The sequence below is a fragment of the Mauremys mutica genome, chromosome 7 (genome assembly GCF_020497125.1).
Source record: "Mauremys mutica isolate MM-2020 ecotype Southern chromosome 7, ASM2049712v1, whole genome shotgun sequence".
In the NCBI taxonomy this organism is placed as follows: domain Eukaryota; kingdom Metazoa; phylum Chordata; order Testudines; family Geoemydidae; genus Mauremys; species Mauremys mutica.
In genome coordinates this window covers 53,919,056-53,942,524 of record NC_059078.1, presented here as the reverse complement: position 1 = coordinate 53,942,524, position 23,469 = coordinate 53,919,056, and the positions used below count along the sequence as shown (strand labels likewise).

At 49.4% G+C, this 23,469-nt stretch overlaps 1 protein-coding gene across 2 annotated transcripts in view; it reads right to left on the bottom strand.

The window, feature by feature from the left end:
* Positions 1–2,859: 2,859 nt before the first annotated feature.
* The window catches only part of USP4 (ubiquitin specific peptidase 4), a 124,632-nt gene continuing 104,022 nt past the window's right edge, over positions 2,860–23,469 (bottom strand). For both annotated transcript variants that reach the window (XM_045024121.1, XM_045024122.1), the window contains 5 exons: positions 10,229–10,344; positions 9,114–9,263; positions 7,439–7,542; positions 5,960–6,048; positions 2,860–5,052 (listed from right to left, as the gene is read on the bottom strand). In XM_045024121.1, coding sequence (XP_044880056.1) covers positions 4,933–5,052; positions 5,960–6,048; positions 7,439–7,542; positions 9,114–9,263; positions 10,229–10,344 — 579 coding nt within the window. In that variant the 3' untranslated portion in view covers positions 2,860–4,932. The remainder of the gene's footprint in view (positions 5,053–5,959; positions 6,049–7,438; positions 7,543–9,113; positions 9,264–10,228; positions 10,345–23,469) is intronic.

The window sequence follows — 23,469 nt, the reverse complement described above, 5'->3', positions numbered from 1 at the left end:
CCTCGGTGCCTGCAGCCTGACAGGGGTCGGCTACCCCCGGGCTACACTCCATTTCCCCCTCTATGGGTACCTGCTCATCCCTGGGGTCGGACGCTGGGTCCCACACCATGGGCTCCTCGCCGGGTGGAGGGCTGGCTAGCTCGGGCTGCTCCTCAGGACTCGGGTCGGGGTAGCGCTCGAACGGCTCCTCGGGGTACCGGGCTTGGGGCAGGCTCGGCCAGTCCTCCTCCGGATATCTGGCTCGGGGAAGGCTCGGTACGTCCACCTCGGGGTACCTGGCTCGGGGCAGGCTCGGTACGTCCACCTCGGGGTACCTGGCTCGGGGCAGGCTCGGCCAGTCCTCCTCCGGATACCTGGCTCGGGGAAGGCTCGGTCCAGCAGGAGCGCGGTCCGGAGCGTCTGTCCTCTCCGGCCGCCGGGTTACAACTGAGCGTTGGGGCCGGGCCTTTATACTTCCTGTCCCGCCCCTTGACTTCCGGGGAGCGGGGACAGGTGGTGGTGGCTCCGCCCACTGAGGTGGCTGTTCTGGTTCCTCTCTCTCAGGTGCGGCCGGGAGCCAGGCCGCCTCACTACAGGCTTCTTCAGAATCTTCTGGGGCATGGGGCTGACCTGGCTCTAGGCTCCTAAAACAAGGCTGATTAATCCAGGCCAGGACTGCTGCCTATTCAGAGTATTCTGCAGCTGGAGGTTGCTTCTTCCATCACAGACTCCATGCTGCCCCCTGGGAAACCCTGTAAGTGGGCAGCACTCCCCCTGGCTGTGGGCTGGAGCCTGTGCCAGACTCTCCCAGTGGGATGACAGAGTGCAACTCCCATGCTCAAAGCAGAGACAGGCTGGCAGCTGGTACCTCTCCCATCTCTGGGCTAAGCAAGCAGGAATCAAACTGGGGAACCAAGGGCTTGTGTATACACTAGGTCATGGCAGTTTACTGAAAGGCAGCATGCTATGTTGTTGCAAACCAGTGTGCATACTCTGAGTTCAATTTTAAAGCATGCTGAGTGTGGCTTAGCTGAAGTTCATCAGGAACAGGTTTAGGTTATATCTACACTACACAGCTTACAGCCATGCCGCTAAAAATCGTGCAGTGTAGCCACTGTTTGTCAGTTCTCCTACTGACAAAAAACTTCCACCCCCAATGAGCAGCGTTTGCGTTCACACTGGTGCTTGTCGCAGCAAAACTTTTGACTTGGCGGGGGGGGAGGGGGAAGAGGGGTTAAACACCACTTAAAGACAAAAGTTTTGTCATTCAATTGCCAGTGTAGACATAGCCTGGGTATAAACCAAAATAAGCCATTCTTAAACCAGGTTGGCTAATCCCTTGCAACCTCCTGTGTGGGTACTGATTTTGGTTTAAGTATAATCAGTGCAAATCTGTGTGTAGAGAAGACCTTACGGAAGCCCCCACAGCTAAATTCCCTCTAAGCTGCGCAGTCGCATCACAGCCTATTAAGCGCTGTGCGGGTGCTCAGTGCTGCGACGGGGAGAGATGCCTCTCCTCCAGCCTCGGACCTGCCATGGCTAGGGAAGAGGCGCCTCTCCTGCAACCTCAGCCCCATAGCTGCCCTGGCAGGGAGAGGCACCTATCCCCCTCCCCCAGCCCAGGTGCTGCTGTGGGGAGAGAGAGCTGGGAGGAGTCCTTTCTTCCCCCACTGTAGCCCCAGGGCAGCCTGCACCCTAAGCCCCTCATCCCCAGCCCCACCACAGAGCCGGCAGACCTAGCTGGAGCCCTCACCCCCCCATATACCCCAATCCTCAGCCCAGCCCTAAGCCCCCTCCCTGCACCCTGAACCCCTCATCCCTGGCTCCACCCCCAGCCGGAACCCTCACCCTCCCGCACCCAATTCTCTGCCCCAGCCCTGAGCCCCCTCTCACACTCCAAACTCCTCAGCCTCACCCCTGCCACATGAATTTTGTTATATGCACCAATATGGAGGTGATTTATGGGCACCAATATGGAGGTGACACATCACCTCCATATTGGTGCCCATAACAAAATTCACTCTGCACATGCATATTAAAAAAATAGAGGGTGCACTGCCCCAAAGGCTATGAATAGTCCAGTATGACAGGCAAGACTTGGTTAATTTGGCTAAGGAGGTGAGAAGCAGCCATTGTTTGTACTGCCATGGAAACCAAAATCCACTATCACACATTAAATTGATGGAGAAACAACCAGTCAGCCAAATCCCTCTCTGCACTCAGACGCAGATCTCTTTGAAGGCAGTGCTAAGAACTTATGAGTTTGGGCTAATCACTGATTTTTGAGTAGCAACATGGTTACTGAGGGAGTTAGTGACATTATTTCATGGTAGTCCAGAATATTGCAATCACCCTCTCTCAACGGTGGAGCATTAGCGATACTATAAGAAGGCTATGGCAAAATCTTCATTTTGCTAGGAGAGTTAAACCTTTATTGTTCCAGAAGTGACAACAATCCAAACCTAGGAATGAAACCTGACAGCATATGAGAATTGTTCCTGGCGATCTGGTGCAGATCAGCTGCACAGAAGCACACAGATCCTGAACTGGTCCAGCTGGCTGACAAAGGATGATTACCTGTTCTGTTCGTTCCCTCTGGGGCACCTGGCATTGACCACTGATGGAAGATACTGGGCTAGATGGACCTTTGGTCTGACCCCATATGGTCATTCTTATGGTAGCAGTGTGTGCACTTCATGTGGGCCACCTGTGCTTGGGGGGATCAGTGAGTAGGAGATAAGCTGGAATCCTTGTGGTACCAGCATTCCCCTCCTGCCTTTCAGTCTCCTCCCAGGGGCAGTCCCCTGTGAACTAGCCTGTGTCCTATTCATTCTGATCCGAATTCAGAGAAGCAAGGTTGACAACACTAGAAAGTCCCAATTCAGTGCAAACCACTCTTCTTTATTTCCTCTTTGTACAATAAAGCCAGTCACTTACAAAGTGCCAGTCTAAAAGCAGATTTGACATTATACAGAATGTACACACCAATCAGAACCCAATCAGCTGACAGGCAGAGGAGAAGGCCAGATTCCTGTCACCCTTTTAACTGCAGTATATTAGAAGAGATTTCAATTCAGCATCCAAGAATCAGCCTTCAGCCCGATGGATGCCTTTTCAGTCTGACCATACAAAGGAAAATGGGAAGGTTTCTTGTGTCAATATAGAAGGGGAACCACATTTGTTACATTATGTTGTTCTTCATTTTTAACAGGATCTTTTCTTACCTTTTCCCCACTGTCTCCCCAAATTTTTACTTTAAATGGGTGGAAACCCCATAATCAAAGATGCTAAACAAAAAAACCCAGTGCAGTGCTACAGTTTAAACTTAGCCCCTAGTGAGGGAGACAGAAAAGAAACATAATATCCACTTAAGCCAGGTGTAAAAACCCAAACAAACCAAGAACCAAACAGCAGAAGCATCAGCAATTCTGAGCTAAACAACTCAAACCTCAGTGCTTTAAAAGAGCCGCTCTGCAGAGCAGCAGCGCAATGCTAACCAGAGGGCTGGGGACACAGCAGCTCCCTTCTCCTTTACAGCAAACCTAGCGAATGCAGCTTTAATCCTGTACTGCGTTCCCACATGGTGCCTTTCCTCCCTCCCCCCACCCCACCCCCTTAACTTCTAGGAAATAAACAAGTGGGAGGCCTGGGCAGCTGGCAGTGCCTGTATGGGGTGGCAGTGGCATGGAACCAGTGTGGACAGCAGTGGGGAAAGGGAAGAGTTAGCACTGGGGAGGGCTGGACTGGAGTGAGGCCACTTTCTGACTGGGCCAGCTCCTGGAAAGGATTAGCATCTGGGGGGGTGGTATGTAAGGCTGTCTACACAGCAGCTGTGGAGATCAGTTCACACTGGTGCTTGTCGCAGCAAAACTTTTGACTTGGCGGGGGGGGGAGGGGTTAAACAGCAGCTGTGGAGATCACACAGAAGCTGTGATCACTGGTGCACAGAACCCCCATGGTTTCACAGGGCTGTGGGGGAAGGGGACAAACTCAATTGGGGGGTTGTCATTCTAGGGATCATCAGCAGGTTTTCATGGGAACTGGCACAAAGGACTGTGAAATATGAATGAATAGGACAAGACCTGACTGAATTTAGGGTCTCAAAGGCTGAGACCTCACCCTGTGATAGTGCTAACAGCAGGAGCCAGAGCTGAAATCCTATCGTACACATAGAAGTGCGTATATTTTGCAATCAGAGTATAGCTCTCTCCACGCAGCAGTGGCCAGGGGTGCTGCATTTCATTTCCAATGAACTTTCTACTTTTTTGGGACCAAAATGATATGTCTGAATGTAGGAAAGGCCCATGGCTCAGCTGCCCAGAATAGTCAAAGATGTCACCAGCATACAGGGACCAGAGCAAATGCACCCAGCTGCTCAGCACAGGAAAAAAGGTGCAAAGGCAGAAAGAAGAAGAGACACCAGGAGCTGTGGCCATGTGGACTGGGGAGTGTGGAAGAGGCACTGCTGGAGCCATAGCAGGAATTCCGGACACTAAAGCTGATGGGATTAGACAGAGAAAATCTGGACTGGGCCTGACAGCTACGCACAGAGCTGTCAACAGACACACCACAGGAGTAGCGTTCATGCCCAAATGACACCTCTCTGTCAGCTCTGCAACAGCCTGCAGTCACCCTCTCCACCCCAGGCCCCAGCTCCAGCCCCACAACTCAGCCCAGCCCAAGCCTCTCCTTTCCCAGCTCCAGCCACATATCTAGCCAGATTTACAAAAAATTTATTGAAGCTTTGATATATGTAATTTTTGGCCTCTAGATACCCCGTGTCAGTTTATTCTTGGCTCCCCAGTGCTATCTTACGACACTGGGGACTAAACCCCCAACACTAGATTTCCTGCTTGAGAATCCTACTGAAGGCAGAACAGCAATTCTCAGATGCTTCAGACATGGCGTCAAACAAAGAACTCTACCGAGCAGTCTAAGCGCAGCAGGCTGGGCTCAGTTGGTATCCATGCGGTCACACTCTTCCGATGCCAGCTCACTTTCTGCAGGCAGAGACGGGGCTACGTGCTGCTTGCTATCCCGCCGCTGATAGAATAGCACATATGCGGCTTTTGTCTGCCAAACAAGGAAAGAAAACCAATCTGAGGAAAAGAAACCATCCACGAAGCACAGTTCTGGAAAGCTGATGATGCAGGAGATAACCTATCGCAGACTCCCAATAGGGCAGCTCAGTACTTCTCTGCCTCACGTGGAGGCTGGAGGCCTAGAGGGAAGTATGGCCTGTAATATAGGCTGTATGTAGAGATTTATGGAGCTTCAATATCTAAAACAAGAGAAACAATCCAGGAAATGCTTTCGTATCACCTTAGTGCCCTCTCTTCCCCACTGTCTGTGCAGAGAGCTGAACAGCCTGGGGATCCTGGGAAGGCTGTATGTAGCCTATCAGGCTCAGGGGCAAGCCATTCAGGCTTTGCTCTGAGAAGCCAGGCCCTCCACACAAAGGTGTATTAGCAGGAACCTCAACTACGGAATCTTTGCAGAGATGTCCTTGTAACAAAAGAAAATCCCCGCCAATGGCTTTTCATGCAAGAAGGGACGTTTGACCCATTCCAAAATGCATAGAGCAACCTCAGCAGCACAACGTGGGGGCCGGGAGGGATAGCTCACTGGTCTGAGCATTGGCCTGCTAAACCCAGGGTTGTGAATTCAATCCTTGAGGGGGCCATTTAGGGATCTGGGGCAAAAATCTGTCTGGGGACTGGTCCTGCTTTGAGCAGGGGATTGGACTAGATGACCTCCCGAGGTCCCTTACAACCCTGATATTCTATGATTCCACGAAAGTCTGCTGCTCCTTCACAGCATCGTCAGCTTGAATCTGACCTCAATCCACAGCAGATTCTAGCCTGTATTTACGATGATTTGATTAAGAGGCAGAAAACATCTAGGTCCATCCCAGCATGCTCCTGGGTTTTATATCTGGGGATTTCCCCCATCTTGAATTAGTCTAAGTCCAAGTACTCACCACTATTTGATCTTCAGAAGCCATTGATACACTGCTGTCATCAAAGTAGTACCATTTGCCATTCACTTTGTTCTTTGCATATGCAGTATCTGTCACACAAACAGAGTGGCTATTTACATTCAGCAGTAAGGCAGGGGCTCACTAGTGTAACTAATACCCCGATCACACTCAATTCTGATAACTCCATCTATAAAAGGTACAAAGTAAGTGTGCGGGGGAAGAGAAAGAGGTTGGAGCTTGGGTTTCATTGCTCAGAAGCGATATCAGTAACACTGGAACACAGTGGATCAGAGGCTAGGTCCATCTAGTCCACAATCCTATTCTAAACAGTGGCCCATCCTAAATACTTCAGAGGAGGGTGTAAGAAACTTAAATTTCTCTTTGATCTTTCAGTCAGTGGTTGGCTTTTGCTCTGGAGCAGAGGGTTTATACCCACTCCAAATTTATATTTTAAAATAATCCTAATCTAATGCTAACTGTGGTTTTCCTGGTTGTACAAACAGAAGGTCAATCTTGTTTTGAATCCTGCTAAATTTCATCCTGCTCTCAGCCTCACAGGACACTGACCATGTGCAATAGAGAGCTTTCTTGAGTTTACAGGAACTGCACACAGATGTGAGCATTTGCTAGTGGAAGGAATGTACAGCTTCCACTGGAAATGCCAGCCACATCTCTACACAGTAAGGCATTCCCAAGCACCACAAGACAAGTCCTTCCATATAATTTATCTCTCGCTTTTTTTTTTTTTTAAACAAGGACAATATAAAGGCAAAAAACTAAACAATGCATCACATTGCACACTAAGCACCAGACTGAGGAACAGCAGAAATTCAGGTTCCAGAAGCAGTGTTATCAACTAGTTTCATTGCACAGTATATTCTTATTCCTATTTTAATGGTTAACAGCTCTACTGTTTACCAGAACATGTCCAATAAAACACAGAAGGCGCACAGTAAACTACAGCTGAACATTACATTTGTTGTGATCTCAGCACTGAAGTTTAATGCTGCCCAAACAGCTTTCTGACCAGTCCTACCAACCGTCCTAATTTCTTCTTCATTAGCCAAGGCCCCGCCCTCCACAATGGCCAGATCCCAGTATGGATGCAGCAGCCCACCCATAGAATGGCTAGGGGCTCCCTGTTGCTGATGAGGTTTAAATGGGGTGGAACACATCTTTTACTGCCTGCCTCCTTACAGGGATGCAATCAATCCATGGACCGCCAAGGGGTTAAGGGGGTGGGCGCTGTAAACTCTGATTGAATTTGCTCCCTTGGCTTTCAGGGCAGAACCACAGCTGTGAAACATAGGGATGGATTTAGCAACTTGCAGCCCCAACATCCCCACCACTAGTGCCCATCCATCATGAGTCCCCACTCCCCAGAGAGAGAGAGTCACTGCTCTCCCGACAGCGATTTTCCCATACGCACACAGCCCTCCCGTCCACCTGCAGATAAAGAACAGACAGGTAGTTACTCACAGTGGCCTACTCCCATAGCTCCATAGTGATTGGACACTGCAATGAGGTCATACACATATGGATCAGCTGTTGGGTCACAGACAAACTCAGACATGCTCAAATCCCTAAGAAAAAAGTAAGAACACATTGTTATTGTACACAATTATTATTGTACATAATAAGAGAAAGGCCTAGTAATAATGAATCATTGTAAACAGCCAAGGGCTAACCTGCCCAGTCAATGCTGTTTTTCCCTTTTTAATTATTAATGACCTATTTGACCCACAAGCCACTGATGTCGCCCCCTTAGGCAACTGTAATATGGATGGCATCAGCCAGTTTGTTTGCTGTCAGGAATGACCGTTACTGGCAAACACAAGTGTTGCTGTGTGGTTAGTGAGAGAGGATGGCTAAGTGCCATGCCAACAGCAATCAATGTAAAACAAGCATGAAGAAGTCAAGCTCTTCCATATGAGGGATTGGAGCAGCACTGGGTAGGCCTATGTCCTGCAGTGGGATGGTAGTGTCTGAGATGTATGGATGAGTGCAAGGCCTTCTCTTGGTAGAGGATGCAGAGGGACGACACTGATGGTCATACAACATACATGTAATCCACTAACAGTGTGGCTCCATCCTCCTCTAAAGGGCAGATTTAAAAATTTTATTAAGATGATGTTTAAAAAAGTGAACGGTACAGAGTTTAAGCATAGAAGTTTCTGGTTATCAGGGAATAACATACAGATTATCGAGGGTGTGAAGTTTGGTTTAAGATCGGGTTTTATAAGGAATACATAATCTGCAATATCCCCGACTGGGGAAAAGATTGATGGGTCAAAGTACTGACAGCTACGTAGAGAGTCTACTACAGTAAGAGGCTCATGCTTTTAGATCCAGAGGTGTCAGGTTCAACGCCTGCCAGCGACCTATTCCAGGAGCATTATGGACACAGAGATCAGAAATAACACTGATACCTGACTTCCAAAAAGGATCTCCAGGTATGTACCGTACCTGCTTCCAGGACACAGATACCATTACCTAAAGAGGACTCCTGCTATGCTTTGCCAGATGAACAACTTTCATACCTCACACAGCACCTTTTTTCCCCAAGTGCTGCACACTACTGTTTAAGTAGAGGTAACACTGAACTGGAAATCCTAGCGGATCTACACAGCTGGTATTTTGGAAGGGAAGGAAAGAATATTCAGTGAAGCTGCAGGGGAGGTTAGGCAGCATAGAAATCTCTGGTGTAGAACTTGGCCTGGACACGCTGTTGCCAACACTCTCCACCCTGACACTCATGAAAATTGTCATAGGATCTTTAAAGGACAAAAGCGTTCAGGGTCTGCTGGGACATGGTTCAAAACTGACTCTGAGGGAATTGTAAAGACGTTGAATCACCAATACCACTTTCTACAACACCGGATTTTCTCAGTAGCATCCTAGCCAAATAGTGGCCAGGCCCATCCTTGCTAAGCTCAGGAGCTCTGCAGAGTCATAGCTCCAAGTATCACAGATGCAGGTAGCACCCCCTTTCCCTAGACAATTACTAGAGCTTCACTAAGGTTTACTGGCTTGTGGCTCTGGAGACAGAATCCTATCTTGAGCTATGTCTCCAATGAGGAGCCCATACAATTGCTACATCAAAAGTGGAGTTTCTTGCTCTGTCCAGTTATGACTTGCTGGTAAAGAACCTTACCTGATGGGGAATTCAACCACAGTGTCAAGTTTATCCCTCCAGTATCTGTTGTACGAGAAGCGTTTTAAATGCACCACCAAAATCCTGGGCAAAGACCATAGATCAAACTTCTTTGTGGCCTGCTGATGCTTCTTGCAGTTAGGGCAGTACCTGAGAAAGGAGTATAAATAGGCATGAAACACCTTTGATATCTGCCTTCTATCCAAGGGTCTCAAACCCCTTTTACAAACAACCTTTTTTTGATTAACATATAAAATGCCTATTACTATCCCAGGCTGTAGTCACCTTTGTCTTTTTTTTTTTTTTTTTAAATAGGCTTTGAGAACATCACTCTGATTTTTCCTCACATATCCAATCTCTTCTTCCCCCAGTACATCCTCCCTCCCACCTTCATGCACTCACCATGTCCCCACCTACTGCTACCCAAATGCCATTGCTCAGTATCTCTCTCCTCTTCTGAGGGAATGCAGGAGCCAGGATGAGCTGTAAGAAAAACTCCTGGAGCACTGTATTTTCAGGATGTTTTTCCTCACTGTCCTCTTCCTGTCTTGTCTTCTGTCCTTATTTGCTTCCTTTCCAATCCTCCCCTCTGCTCCTCCCTCCCCTCTGCTGTACTCCCTGCCCAAGTGGCAGAGTGAAAGTGGCTAGATTTCCAAGTTTCTGAAGGGAAGACATTTTGTCAGTTTCACTGGAGCACTAGAACAAAGGTAGTATTGTGTTAGAGAGCACCAGGTCGGCCTGCTTCCACCTGGTAATAAATGAGGTAGAGTGAGAGAACCATACAGGGTGGGGTGTTAGGACTACAACAGCATGAGTGCTAAAGGTCAAGTCTGAGGTGGCAGAACTACACAGAGCCTACGAATAATAAATACAGCAGCTTTTTAAAGGCAACAGAGTAATTGGGTTTTGGTTTTGTTAAGGTAACATTCCCTCTCTTGCTGCTGAGGACTGAGGTGCAGTGGCAGAGCTGTGGCTGTGGGGACAGGGGTAGGATAGTAAGATGCTCAGAAAGAATAGTGTGGGGAAACCTTTACCCAAACAATATTGTTATTTTATAGTATATATAAAGACAGTCCAAGTAATATGTCTGCCAAACAGCTGGGTGGTAAACTTACCAAGGGTCATGTTCACCAAGCGTTTCCATTGTAGTAAAGAGTTCTATACAGTCTTTAAGAGCGACAGTAGTTTTCTTCTTCTGTGACTGTAACATACTTTCATCCTTTTCAAATGCCTACCAAAAAGGATGCATGTTAACCATCTGTATCCTGAAAATGATTATGCTCATCCTAGGCATCTGGAACCACCTTCCCATGCCCCCATACAGGTTATTTGTGTCCCATTCCAACACAGTTCCCTGCCATTTCTTTTTTATCTTCAAAATGAACCCTCCCCATTCCTCTCTTGCTCCAGTGATGACTGTTTGACGATCCATCCTTTCCTGGATGTAGGCAGCCAGCCTCTTTCTTTCCGCCCACAACACCAACATCAATACCCACAATCTCTATTGCTCACAGCTATGCAAAGCATTTTATAGAGGTAATTAATAAAGACAGTTTCTTGCATGAGGATGTTTACAGCTGAAGTTAGCCCTAAAGCAGAAAGGAATTTTGTCAGTTGTTCATAAACAGAGAAGGAAAAGACAGTCCCTGCTCTGAAGAGCTAACAATCTTATTGTACAACAAGAGACAAAAAAAGGGGCAAGGAAGGGGGAAACAAATAAGTACAATAAGACAATCATAATTGTCCACTCTGATCTTAAAATCTATTAACCAGATTGGTTACTGGCAGCAGTCTATTACAGATCATCAGATAAGACCAGAGAAAAGGATGTGCATTTATTATCTGGAGGAAAAAAAACACTGAATTACAGCAGGGGCCATACACTCGTGAAACATCTTTGGAGTTTCTAACATTTGTAACACAGGAAATGTTGCTCCCAGAGTGTGACTCTATAGGAAATCTCATTCTGACAGAAAGAATATGATCACTGACCAAAAAAGTAGTGGCTGTCCAGGTATAAGTGATTGAGAGCTGGTTACATTTGTGTTGAGCAAACAGAATACACTCAACTAGTTACATACATATATGCAGCTTTCAAGTGGCCAATTTCTCAAAGCCAAAATTAATTTGCTGAATTGACTGGGAGGAAAAATGTAAATAGAGAATTATGAATGAAAGCTGGAGATTGTTTAAGAACATTTCATTTGCTTCCCCAAAAATTTACAATTCCTTATCAGAGAAAAAGGCTGTTGATTAATAAGTCATCTTGGTTACGACTGTTATTGTAGGCTTGTCGATCCCAGGATACTAGAGAGACAAGGAGGGTGAGATAACATTAGTCCAATAAAAGATACTGCCTCACCTGCCTTATCTTGGTTAAGAGTAACATGAAAGCAGCAATAAAACTAAAACCAAAAATCATTACATAAATGGGGAAAAGGAGCTGAATAGCAATAATATAAATAAAAAGTTAAGAAACACAAGCAATTAATAACTGAACCTAAAGGTATATCAACAAAATATCTATAGCCAGTATGGTTAAGGCATTTATAAATATATCAGGAACAAAAGCAATCCTAGCAATGGTTTAGCACTCTAGGTCCATTACTAGAGGGAAATATTGTCAATAATGAAGCAGAAAAAGATGTGTTTAATAAATATTTCTGTTCTGTATTTGGATCCAGTCTGAACAATATATCAATATCATATGACAGTTGCTAAGGAAAATGCTAAACAGTATCTACTATTAAAGTTAAACATTTTGTCTAGATAACTTGTACAGAAAAATTTTAAAGGGGTTGGGAGAAGAGCTTGGTTATTAATGTTTAACAAGTTTTGGAAAGCTGAGGAAGTTCCAGAGGGTTACAGCAAACCCAGAGTTTTGCCAGTATTTAAAAAGGGGTAGCTGAAATGATGTTGGTAACTCTAGGTCAGTTAACCTGACACTGATCCTAGGCAAAACAGTGAAATGGCTGACAGTCCTATCAATAGAGTTAAAGAACAGAAATATAAATTAATACCAATCAACATGGTCTCCTGGACAATAGGTATTGGCAAACTTGATACTGCTCTTTGACAAGATTCCAAGTCTGGTTGAAAAAAGGTAACTGTGCTGACCTAATATACTCAGACTTTGTAAGGAGTTCAACTTACACTGTATGACATTCAGAATAAAAAAAAGACGGTTACTCACCGTTGTAACTGTTGTTCTTCGAGATGTGTTGCTCCTATCCATTCCATGTAGGTGTGCGCGCCGCGAGTGCACGGCTCTTCGGAACATTTTTAGCCTAGCAACACCGGCGGGCCAGCTGGGCGCCCCCTGGAGTGGCGCCGCTATAGCGCTAGTTATATACCCCAGCCGGCCCGTCCGCTCCTCAGTTCCTTCTTGCCGGCTACTCCAACAGTGGGGAAGGAGGGCGGGTCTGGAATGGATAGGAGCAACACATCTCGAAGAACAACAGTTACAACGGTGAGTAACCGTCTTTTCTTCTTCGAGTGATTGCTCCTATGCATTCCATGTAGGTGACTCCCAAGCCTTACCTAGGCGGTGGGGTCGGAGTGAGACGTGGCAGAGTGCAAGACTGCGGAGCCGAAGGCTGCATCCTCTCTGGATTGCTGCACCAACGCGTAGTGGGAGGCGAAGGTGTGGACAGAGGACCAGGTGGCCGCTCTACAGATGTCCTGAATGGGGATATGGGCCAAGAAGGCGGCAGACGAGGCGTGCGCTCTCGTGGAGTGAGCGGTAAGAAGGTCAGCTGGCACCCCAGCCAGCTCATAGCAAGTTCTGATGCATGCGGTGACCCATGAGGAAATCCTCTGAGAGGAGACCGGCTTGCCCTTCATACGTTCTGCAACCGCTATGAACAGTTGTGGCGAACGCCGGAAGGATTTTGTCCGGTGTATGTAGAACGCAAGGGCCCTGCGGACATCCAGGGTGTGCAGCTGTTGGTCCCGACTCGAGGCATGAGGCTTTGGGAAAAAAATGGGAAGGAAAATGTCCTGATTTACATGGAAGGCTGACACCACCTTAGGGAGGAAGGCCGGGTGAGGCCGAAGCTGGACCTTGTCCGCATGAAAGATGGTGTAAGGAGGACCGGCCGTCAGGGCCTGGAGCTCGGAAACTCGCCTTGCTGAGGTTATGGCGACGAGAAAGGCTGTTTTCCATGACAGGTGGAGCAGTGAACACGCAGCCATGGGCTCAAAGGGGGGTCCCATGAGCCTGCCCAAGACCAGATTCAGGTCCCAGGGCGGAGTCGGGGGCCGCACTGGCGGGAACAAACGCTCAAGACCCTTGAGGAAGCGGGAAACCGTAGGATCGGAGAAGATGGATCGGTGACCGACGGGTGGCCTGAAGGCCAACATCGCTGCCAGGTGCACCTTTAACGATGAGACCACAAGACCCTGCTCTTTAAGTGACCAGAGGTAGTCCAGTATCGTTGGGATAGGGACGACGAATGGATTCAGATTTCTCTGGTCGCACCATATGGCGAATCGCTTCCATTTGGAGAGGTAGGTCGAGCGAGTGGAGGGCTTTCTGCTCTCCAGCAGGACCCGCTGGACCGCCGCCGAACAGGTCCGCTCCGCGTGGGTTAACCACTCAGGTACCAGGCTGTCAGATGGAGGGACTGCAGGTCCGGGTGGCGGAGCCTGCCGAAGTCCTGCGTTATCAGGTCCGGCCATAAGGGCAGAGGGATGGGATCTCGTACCGATAGCTCGAGCAGCAGAGTGTACCAGTGCTGTCTCGGCCAGGCCGGAGCGACGAGTATGAGGCGGGCTCTGTCCCTCCGAAGCTTGAGAAACACCCGATGTACGAGCGGGAACGGAGGAAAGGCATACAGTAGGTGACCCGTCCAGGGGTAGAGGAATGCGTCCGACAGGGAGCCCGGGGCGCGACCCTGGAACGAGCAGAACTGGTGGCACTTCCTGTTCTCTCTGGAGGCGAACAGGTCTATCCGGGGAAACCCCCACCTCCGGAAAATCGTGTGAACCACATCTGGGCGGAGGGACCACTCGTGGGACAGGAACGACCTGCTCAGACGGTCGGCCAGCGTGTTCTGCACCCCTGGAAGATAGGACGCCACTAGGTGAATGGAGTGGGCTATGCAGAAGTCCCACAGTAGCATCGCCTCCGTGCACAGCGGAGAAGATCGGGCTCCACCCTGCTTGTTGACATAAAACATCGCCGTTGTGTTGTCCGTCAACACCGCGATACAACGCCCCTGGAGACTGGGGCAAAAGGCTTGACAGGCGAGGCGAATCGCCCGGACCTCTCTGACATTGATATGGAGGGAGAGCTCTCGGGGCGACCAGAGGCCTTGGGTGTGCAGGTCGGCTAGGTGCGCTCCCCACCCCAGCTCTGACGCATCCGTGGTCAGAGTGGCGGATGGTTGAAGAGGGCGGAAAGAGACTCCGGCACACACGACTGCTGGGTCCAGCCACCAAGTGAGCGAAGCGAGGACTGGCTTCGTGGGCGTGACCACCATATCGATGGAGTCGCGGTGGGGCCGGTACACTGACGCGAGCCAAATTTGAAATGGGCGAAGGTGCAACCTCGCGTACTGAGTGACGAACGTACACGACGCCATGTGGCCTAGAAGGCGGAGGCAGGAACGCACTGTTGTTCGCGGGAAAGCTTGTAGGTCTTGAACGAGAGAGACCAGAGACTGATGCCGAGGTTGGGGCAGGCAGGCCCTGGCCAAGTTGGAATCCAGGACCGCACCGATGAACTCCACTCTTTGCGAAGGGGTCAACATCGACTTCTCGGCATTTATCATGAGCCCTAGACGCTGAAACAGGGCTAGGACCGTGGCCATGTGGGACGCCACCAGTTGGCGGGATGGTCCTCGGACTAGCCAGTCGTCGAGATAGGGGTAGACATGTATCCGACGACGGCGGATGGCCGCGGCCACCACTGCCATGCACTTGGTGAATACCCTCGGCGCTGTAGAGAGGCCGAAAGGCAGCACTGTGAATTGGTAGTGTGTATTGTTGACAACGAAGCGAAGGTAGCACCGATGAGGAGGGTAAATGGCGACATGAAAATACGCGTCCTTCATGTCGAGGGCGGCAAACCAGTCTCCCGGATCCAGGGAGGGAATGATAGTCCCCAGGGTTACCATGCGAAACTTGAGCTTGACAAGGTATTTGTTGAGCTCTCGGAGGTTGAGTATGGGTCGTAGGCCTCCCTTCACCTTGGGGATTAAGAAATATCGGGAGTAAAATCCCCTGCCTCGCATATCGCTCGGCACCTCCTCTATAGCACCCAATCTCAGCAGAGACTCGACCTCTTGTAGGAGGACTTGCTCGTGAGAGGGGTCCCTGAAGAGGGACGGGGTGGGTGGGTGGGAGGGAGGGGGCGAAATAAACTGAAGATGGTAACCAGACTCTACCGTGCGTAGCACCCAGTTGTCCGATGTAATCTGGGACCACGCCGGGAGGAAGTGGGAAAGACGACTGAAAAATAACGGGGAAGGATCCAGAGGAGAGACTGATGGGCCGTCCTCGGGCGTCCCATCAAAACGCCTGCTTTGGCCCTTGGGGGGCCTTGGAAGGCGCCTGGGACTGGTTACGCCGATTGCCCGAAGGTCTACGGCGGTTCAGTCTGCCCCTGCGTGTATTATCCGGCCGAGACCTGGACTGATTGAACGGCCGAAAGGGCTGCTGCCTGAAAGGCCTCCGTTGTGTCGCAGGCGTATGCATGCCTAGCGTACGGATGGCAATGCGCCCAGCCTTAAGGGTCTGTATTCTGGAGTCCGTTTTCTCCGAGAATAAGCCCTTGGTATCGAAGGGCAAGTCTTGCAGAGTATACTGAACCTCTGGCGGCAAGGTGGACGATTGCAGCCAGGAGATCCTTCTCATTGTCACTCCCGATGCCAAGGTCCTGGCTCCGGAGTCTGCAGAGTCCAGTGAGCCCTGAATAGAGGACCTGGTAGCTTTCTTGCCCTCTTCCAGCAAAGCTGAGAACTCCTGCCTGGAGGATGTTGGAACCAATTCCGTAAATTTTGAGAGGGCTACGAAATTATCGTAGGCATAGCGGGCCAGGAGAACCAACTGATTGGCTATGCGTAATTGAAGGCCGCCAGCCGAATATACCTTCCGGCCCAACAGGTCCATCCTGCGCGCGTCTTTGGACTTAGGTGCAGGCGCAGGCTGCCCATTTCGCTCCCGGTCATTCACCGACTGTACCACTAGGGAGTCCGGGGCCGGATGGGTATACAGGTACTCGTACCCAGTCGGGGGTACCGAGTACTTCTGCTCCACTCCACGGGCAGTGGGAGGGATGGACGCCGGGGACTGCCAGAGTGTGGTGGCATTTTTCTGGATCGTCCGAACAAACGGTAGGGCCACTCGCATGGGGGCCTCCGTTCCGACCACATTAGTGATCGGGTCCTCGTCCTCGATGACCTCCGCTACCGGGAGGTTAACAGCTTGTGCCACCCGACGAAGGAGGTCCTGAAGGGCACGTAAGTCAATCGGTGGGGGATCGGATGACGAGGATCCCGCCACCGCCTCGTCGGGCGAGGAAGACGAGGACTGGGCCTGACCAATAGGCAGAGGCTGAGGCTCGTCCATGGGGTGTGAGGTCGCCGTCTCCACGGGATGTTCCGTCTGCACCGGCGGCGGTGGAACCTCAACCGGAGGCGATGGAGGGGGCCTGCTGACGGTGGCTTCCAGCACCCCATGGTCAGAAGGCCCCTGTCGCGGGAGGAAGGGGGCGCCCTGAGCCTCGTGACCAGCCCAGGGGGTCCAGAAACCCCATTGCTGGGGACCCAGGTCTTGTCCTTGTGGGTCCGCGCGGTAGTCTGCACCGCTGCCGTCGTGTGAAGCGACCGGCGGTTGGCGGGAAGGCCACGGGGGGGGCAGAGGCGCTCAGAGACTGCGCCGTCGATGCCACCAGTCTATCCGTGGACGGTGCCGGGTACCGGAGCCGATCGTCTCGGTGCCGGGAGCGCAAGCGGGACCTTCGACCGCGAGAGTAGCGGGAGGTCGACCGCGATCTCGATCGTCGTCGACGGGAGCGGCTTCGCGAACGGCGTCGGGAGCGGTGCCGGGATCCGGACCTTCCTCGGTGCCGACGGTCCGGAGAGCAGGACCGGGACCTGGAACGCCTCCGGGAGTAAGACTGGTACCGCGATGATGAGCGGTACCGGGACTGCGACCGGCGCCGGGAAGGAGAACGGTACCGGGATGGAGACCGGTGCCGTGACCTTGAACGGCGGGAAGGTGACCGTCTCCGGGATCGGGACCAGGATCGGGACCTGGATCGCCTTCTATCCCGTTTGTCAGGGGTGGCCGGTCGTACCATGGCCGGTTTGCCCACTGACGGAACAGCCCGCACCGGCGGTGCCGGGGGCCGGAGGCTCGGTGCCTCTGTTATCTCTATGAGCTCCCTCGCCGTCGAGAACGTCTCGGGCGTGGACGGGAGAGGCAGCTCGACCACGGTTTGCACCGGGGAGCGCGGGGGTACCGGACTTGACGGCCCAGCCGGTGCCGGAGTCGATGGTACCGCGCACGGTCCGTGCGCTGTCGAGGACGGTGCCGAAGGCGGGGCTACTGGCTGCTGGACCGATGGTCTTGGCGTAGCAGTCTCTACAGCCTTGGGCTTAGGCTTCCGTTTCCCAGATGGTGAATGGGAACGGTGCCGGGGCTTCGGTGCCGGCTGCTTCTTAACAGTGTCGGTACCGGACCGGCCGGGGACCGCTGGAGCACTCCGCACCGAGGACGACGACGGAGCCGGAGGAGTCGGCACCACAGGGGTAAGCGCCGACTCCATAAGGAGCTGCCGCAACCTAATGTCCCGCTCCTTTTTCGTTCGCGGCTTGAACGACCTGCAAATGAGGCACTTGTCTGGTCGATGTCCCTCGCCGAGACAACGAAGGCAGGCGTCGTGGGGGTCCCCAACTGGCATATGCCGCTGGCAAGCCGCACAGGGCTTGAATCCCGGTGTCTTGGGCATGCGCCCGCACCGGACGGGAAAAGAGGGGCTAAGCCCCCCTAATTCCCCCTAATCTAGCTACTAACTAGTCAACTAACTCAGTTTAACAACTAACTATATACACTAAATACAAACTAGAACCAAGGTGAGCTAGGTAAGTGGAGGACGACAAGCACTCCACAGTTCCAACTGGCCGTCACGGGCGGGAAGAAGGAACTGAGGAGCGGATGGGCCGGCTGGGGTATATAACTAGCGCTATAGCGGCGCCACTCCAGGGGGCGCCCAGCCGGCCCGCTGGTGTTGCTAGGCTAAAAATGTTCCTAAGAGCCGTGCACACGCGGCGCGCACACCTACATGGAATGCATAGGAGCAATCACTCGAAGAAGAACTAATGTTATACAAAATCAATATGGCCTGTGTTAAATGGATTACAATCTGTCTGACAGATCTCAAAGTGTGCTGTTAATAAGGAATTAACTACTGGGGAATTAATTTCTAGTGGGGTTATGCAGAGATTAGTTCTTGACTCAGTGTTATTTAATATTTTTATCAAGAATGAAAGTAAAATCACTGCTGATAAAGTATGCACATGATACAAGAACTGGTGGAGTGGTAAATAATCATGAGCACAAGTCACATATAAAGTGTTCAGAACTCCTGGTGAGTCAGGTGGAATCCAACAATACATGCTTTAATACAGCCAAATGCAAGGGCAAATGTTTAAGAACAAAGACAGTTATAGCCAAGGATAAAGGTATCAGGTGTATTTAGGATATAGAGGTGAATGTTTATGTTGTAACATAGGGCCTACAGGCCTCAGGCCTTTAAGACATGTAGCTTGGCCAAGGCCTAGGATTTAGTCCTACAGCTTATTTTAGGCCTCAGGATAAGTTAACTATAATATAAAGATAAGTTCGCATAAGTAAATTAATAATAAACCTGCTGAGCCTAGTCTATGTTTGGGAGGGAGGGCGAAATGTTAGAGAATTCCTTAAGATAACTGCCTGTTACCATGTTGATAAGGTGAGGTAAATACGAGTTCCCCTTACACTCATTAACAAGTTAGCCTATGAAAAACAGGGCACCTGGAAAGTAGAAGGCTGTGGAAGTTCAAATAAGGAAAAGGAGTTAAAATCTTCATAAATAAATATGAATTTCAGTGGGTGTCGGCGTTAGCCCATTATCTAAGCTGTATCCCTGCCTGCATGCCTTGCAGGGGGAAGACACCAGGATGACAACCACTGGTGGTAAGGATGATGATGAGAATGAGGGCTAACACTTTGAGTTTTCCCACAAGCCATGGTGTGAGTAATGCAAATACTGAGAGTTCTGTGTTGGTCTCTCTCTCCTTCACCAGACTGCAGCACATATTGTTGTTTGGTTGATTAGTAAAAGTAATTACGAGAGACAGAGCACTGTCTCGACACTGCTGTACACCATAAAGTCCCACTTCTATTGCTGCTGTAGTCGACCTTGGGAGCTCAATTCTCACAGAATAAAGTAGGTGTAAACCTCACTTTGGGTGGGTAACTGGTTAAAATAACCCATAACTATAGATAAGGCTACCCAGGCCTCACACAGAGTGTGACATTGCACTCCATATGTTTTATGGAAATATGCTTATAAGTGTGAATATGATGTAACTGGAATATGCTTTATGCAAAAGGTCTCTTGTAAGATATCATTACAAAGCTTATAATCTACTGAATATATTCTTCCTATTTGCATGTATGTATCATTCTTATATCTGAAGCTAGAAATGTGAAGTATAACTCTGAGGTCCTATTGTAATTATGCAAGGTGTGGGCCATTAATGGTGATTTGGAAGCTTGATGGCTCCCATTGACTAGGACAACTGGTTGTAAATGATCTGTTTACTTGCAAACCTTCCTGGGTGTATGCGGGCCAGCCCTGGAAGAATGAAGGCTGGGATCTCACAGGACATGTGAACATGTCACCTGATACTGGAATCCATCTTAAACCTGGTGCTTTTCCATTTAGGAGGAGGGGTGGGGACCCAGAGACACAAAAGATTCCTGCCTTGTGTCAAAGATATAAAAGGGGGTGTAACAGAACAAAGGGGGCTGCCAGTCATGAGAACACCCCTAGTTTCCACTTAAGATGTCTGCTGGAGCTAACAAGGACTGTACCAGGGGAAAGGATTTGGCCCAGACTAGGAAGGAGTCTACTCTGTGAAAGAAGCTTATTGGAACATCTCTGAGGCTGAGATTTTACCTGTAATCAGTTGCTTAACGTATTAGGCTCAGACTTGTGTGGTTTTGCTTTATTTTTGCTTGGTGACTTACTTTATTGTCTGTTATTACTTGAAACCACTTAAATTCTACTTTTTATTCTTAATAAAATCACTTTGGTTTATTAATTAACCCAGAGTAAGTGATTAATACCTCGGGGAGCAAACAGCTGTGCATATCTCTCTATCAGTGTTATAGAGGGCGGACAGTTTATGAGTTTACCCTGTATAAGTTTTATACAGAGTAAAATGGATTTATTTGGAGTTTGGATCCCATTGGGTGCTGGGTGTCTGAGTGCTGGAGATAGGTGACCTGCTGAGCAGTTTTTGGTTAAAGTCTGCAGCTTTGGGGGCATGGACCAGACCTGAGTTTGTGTTGCAGCAGGCTAGCATGTCTGGCTTAACAAGGCAGGGTTCTGGAGACCCAAGCTGACAGGAAAAACAGGCTCAGAAGCAATTAAAGGATCATCACAGATAACTATTCAAACACGAATGCCAGTGCAATGCTGTGGCGAAAAGTACCAGAACTATGGTAAGTTTAGTAACTGTTTTTTTTCTTTTTCAAGTGATTGCACATGTCCATTCCACTGCCAGTGACTCACAAGCAGTCCCATGTGGAGGTGGGTGTGGAGTCTATTTGAACAGGGATTGGAGGACCACTTGTCCAAATTTAGCATCTCTAGAGTGTTGAGAGACTGAATAGTGAGAGGCAAACAAGTGACATGACAACCAGGTTGCTGCTTTACAAATGTCTAATATGGGCATGTGAGCCAAAAATGCCACAGAAGATGCTTGGGATCTAGTTGAATGACCCAGTACTCTCTCTGGTGGATTCATGTTACCCAACTGATAACCCAGGTGAATACAATTGGTATCCATGATGAAACCCTTTGTGTGGAAACCTCACTGCCTTTCATTCTGTGCACAAATGCAACAAACAATTGAAATGAAGACCTGAAAGATTTAGCCCATTCCAGATAAAATGCTAAGGCTCTTCTAATGTCTAGAGTGTGTAGTCTCTCCTTTCCCTTATTAATGTGAGGCTTTGGGAAAGTCAGCAAGAAAATTGTTTGGTTAATATGAAAAGTGGAGACCACTTTCGTAAGAAAATTTGGATGGGGACAAAGGGAGACATTAGCCACCTAAAAAAAGTATAGGAAGGATCTGATATTAATGCCCTCAGCTCTCCTACTCTCCTGGCCAATGTATGGCTATTAAAAATGAAAAGTGCAACAGAGAGCAAATCATTAGCGGTTTGAAGGGGGGACCCATGAGCTTTGTTAAGAATGAATTCAAGTGCCATGGTGAAATAGGACTCTGTACACATGGAAACAATCTGTCTAAATCCTTTAAAAATCGTATGGCCCTCAGGGTTGAAAAGCCAATATAACAGCTTGAATAGGGTACACCTGGCAAACTGCCAATCACTGATGTTTCAGATACAAAAGATCTATTCAGCATATGCTGAATAGAAGCAAGAATAGGCGAGACCTCTTTCAGCCTCAACCAGGTGGAAAAGCTCTTCCCCTTAGCAAGATAAGTTGTCCTTACTGATGTTTTTCTACTCTTCAGCAGTACTTCCTGCACCTCTCTGGAGCTGGACTGCTCTGCTGTTAGCCATGAAGACCCCAGGTTGTGAGGTGAAGGGCCTGAAAGTTGCGGTGGAGGAGATGCCATGACTGAGTGAAACTAGGCCTGCATGAAGTGTAAGGAATAGTGGGAGACTGATTCAGAGGTCCAAGAGCTATGAAAACCTGCGCTGACAGGGCCATTCCAGGGTGATCAGTATAAGACTGGCCTTGTCGTCTTTGAACTTGCACAGAACTCTGAGCAGAAAAGGGATGGGAGGAGGGGGCGTGAAGCGTACAGCAGATCCTCTGACCGCCGCTGAAGAAAAACATCCATCAATTAACCTGGGCTGTGTCTTGCTCTGGAGCAGAACTGGTAACATTTTGTGTTGTCCTCTCTTGCAAACAGATCCACTTGGTGAGTTCCCCAGAGCTGCAGAATGGACCTTGCTACTACATCTGGGCGAAGGGACCACTTGTGATTGATAAACAACCTGTCCAGGTGATCTGCCAGCATACTCTGAGCCCCTAGGAGGTGGGCCACTTTCAGAAGTATAGAGTTGCTGATGCAGAAGTCCCAAAGCAGGATTGCTTTCTGACAGGAGCAGGCTCCTCCCTACTTGTTTACATAAAACATGGAGAACATATTGTCCATCAGCACCAATACTTCCTGTCCCTGATGTGAGGAAGGTACGCCATGCAAGCTAAACAGATAAACATCAGGGGGGCTACAGGCTATCTGTAGACAGATCTTGAGGAGACCACAGACATATCTGCAGGGGTCCTGGGTGAGCCCCCACCCAGATCTGAGGTATCCATGACTAGGGTAAGAGATTGTCAAGGTGGGACAAAAGGAACTCCATTGTGGACACTGATTGGGTCTATCCGCTTGGTACACAGATTAATGTCTATGTGGTGCCTTCTTGGAGGATACATCTCTGCTAACCAGCCCTGAGGGCGTCCAAGACACAGTTTGGTGTACTGCACTGTGTAAGCGTACGCTGCCACACGTCCCAGGAGCCTTAAACAACTTTTCCCCGTGGTAAACAAATAAGCCTTATGTCCAGAATGAGGCTTCACAATGTAAGAAGCTTTGCCTATGGTGGTAAAGCCAGGACCTCTCCAATAAATTCTACTTTCTGGACTGGAGACAGGACTGACTTGTCTGAGTTGATCAGGAGGTCTAGTGTGTTGAAGATGGATTGGATTATGCAAATGCTGGGCACCATCTGCGAGCTGGATCAACCAATTATCCGCCAGGGCTCCATGTATTCCCTTACCTGCACGACTATCTTCTGGAAGAATGCTGCTACTGCCTCAAGCACTTTGTAAGAACACATGGGGCAGCCAAGAGATTGAAGGGGAGAACTGTGAACTGATAATGGCGGTCACTGATAGGGTATCTCAGAAACATTCTGTGGCTCTGAAGAATTTCCATGGGAAACTGGGCATCCTTTAAGTCGAGAGCAGCATACCAGTCCCCCAGCTCCAATGGAGGAACAGTGTAAGTTAGAATGACCGTCTGGAATTTTGACTTTTTCAGGAATTTGTTTACCCGCCTTAAATCTAAAATAGGCCTGGAGATCCCCTTTGCTTACAGGC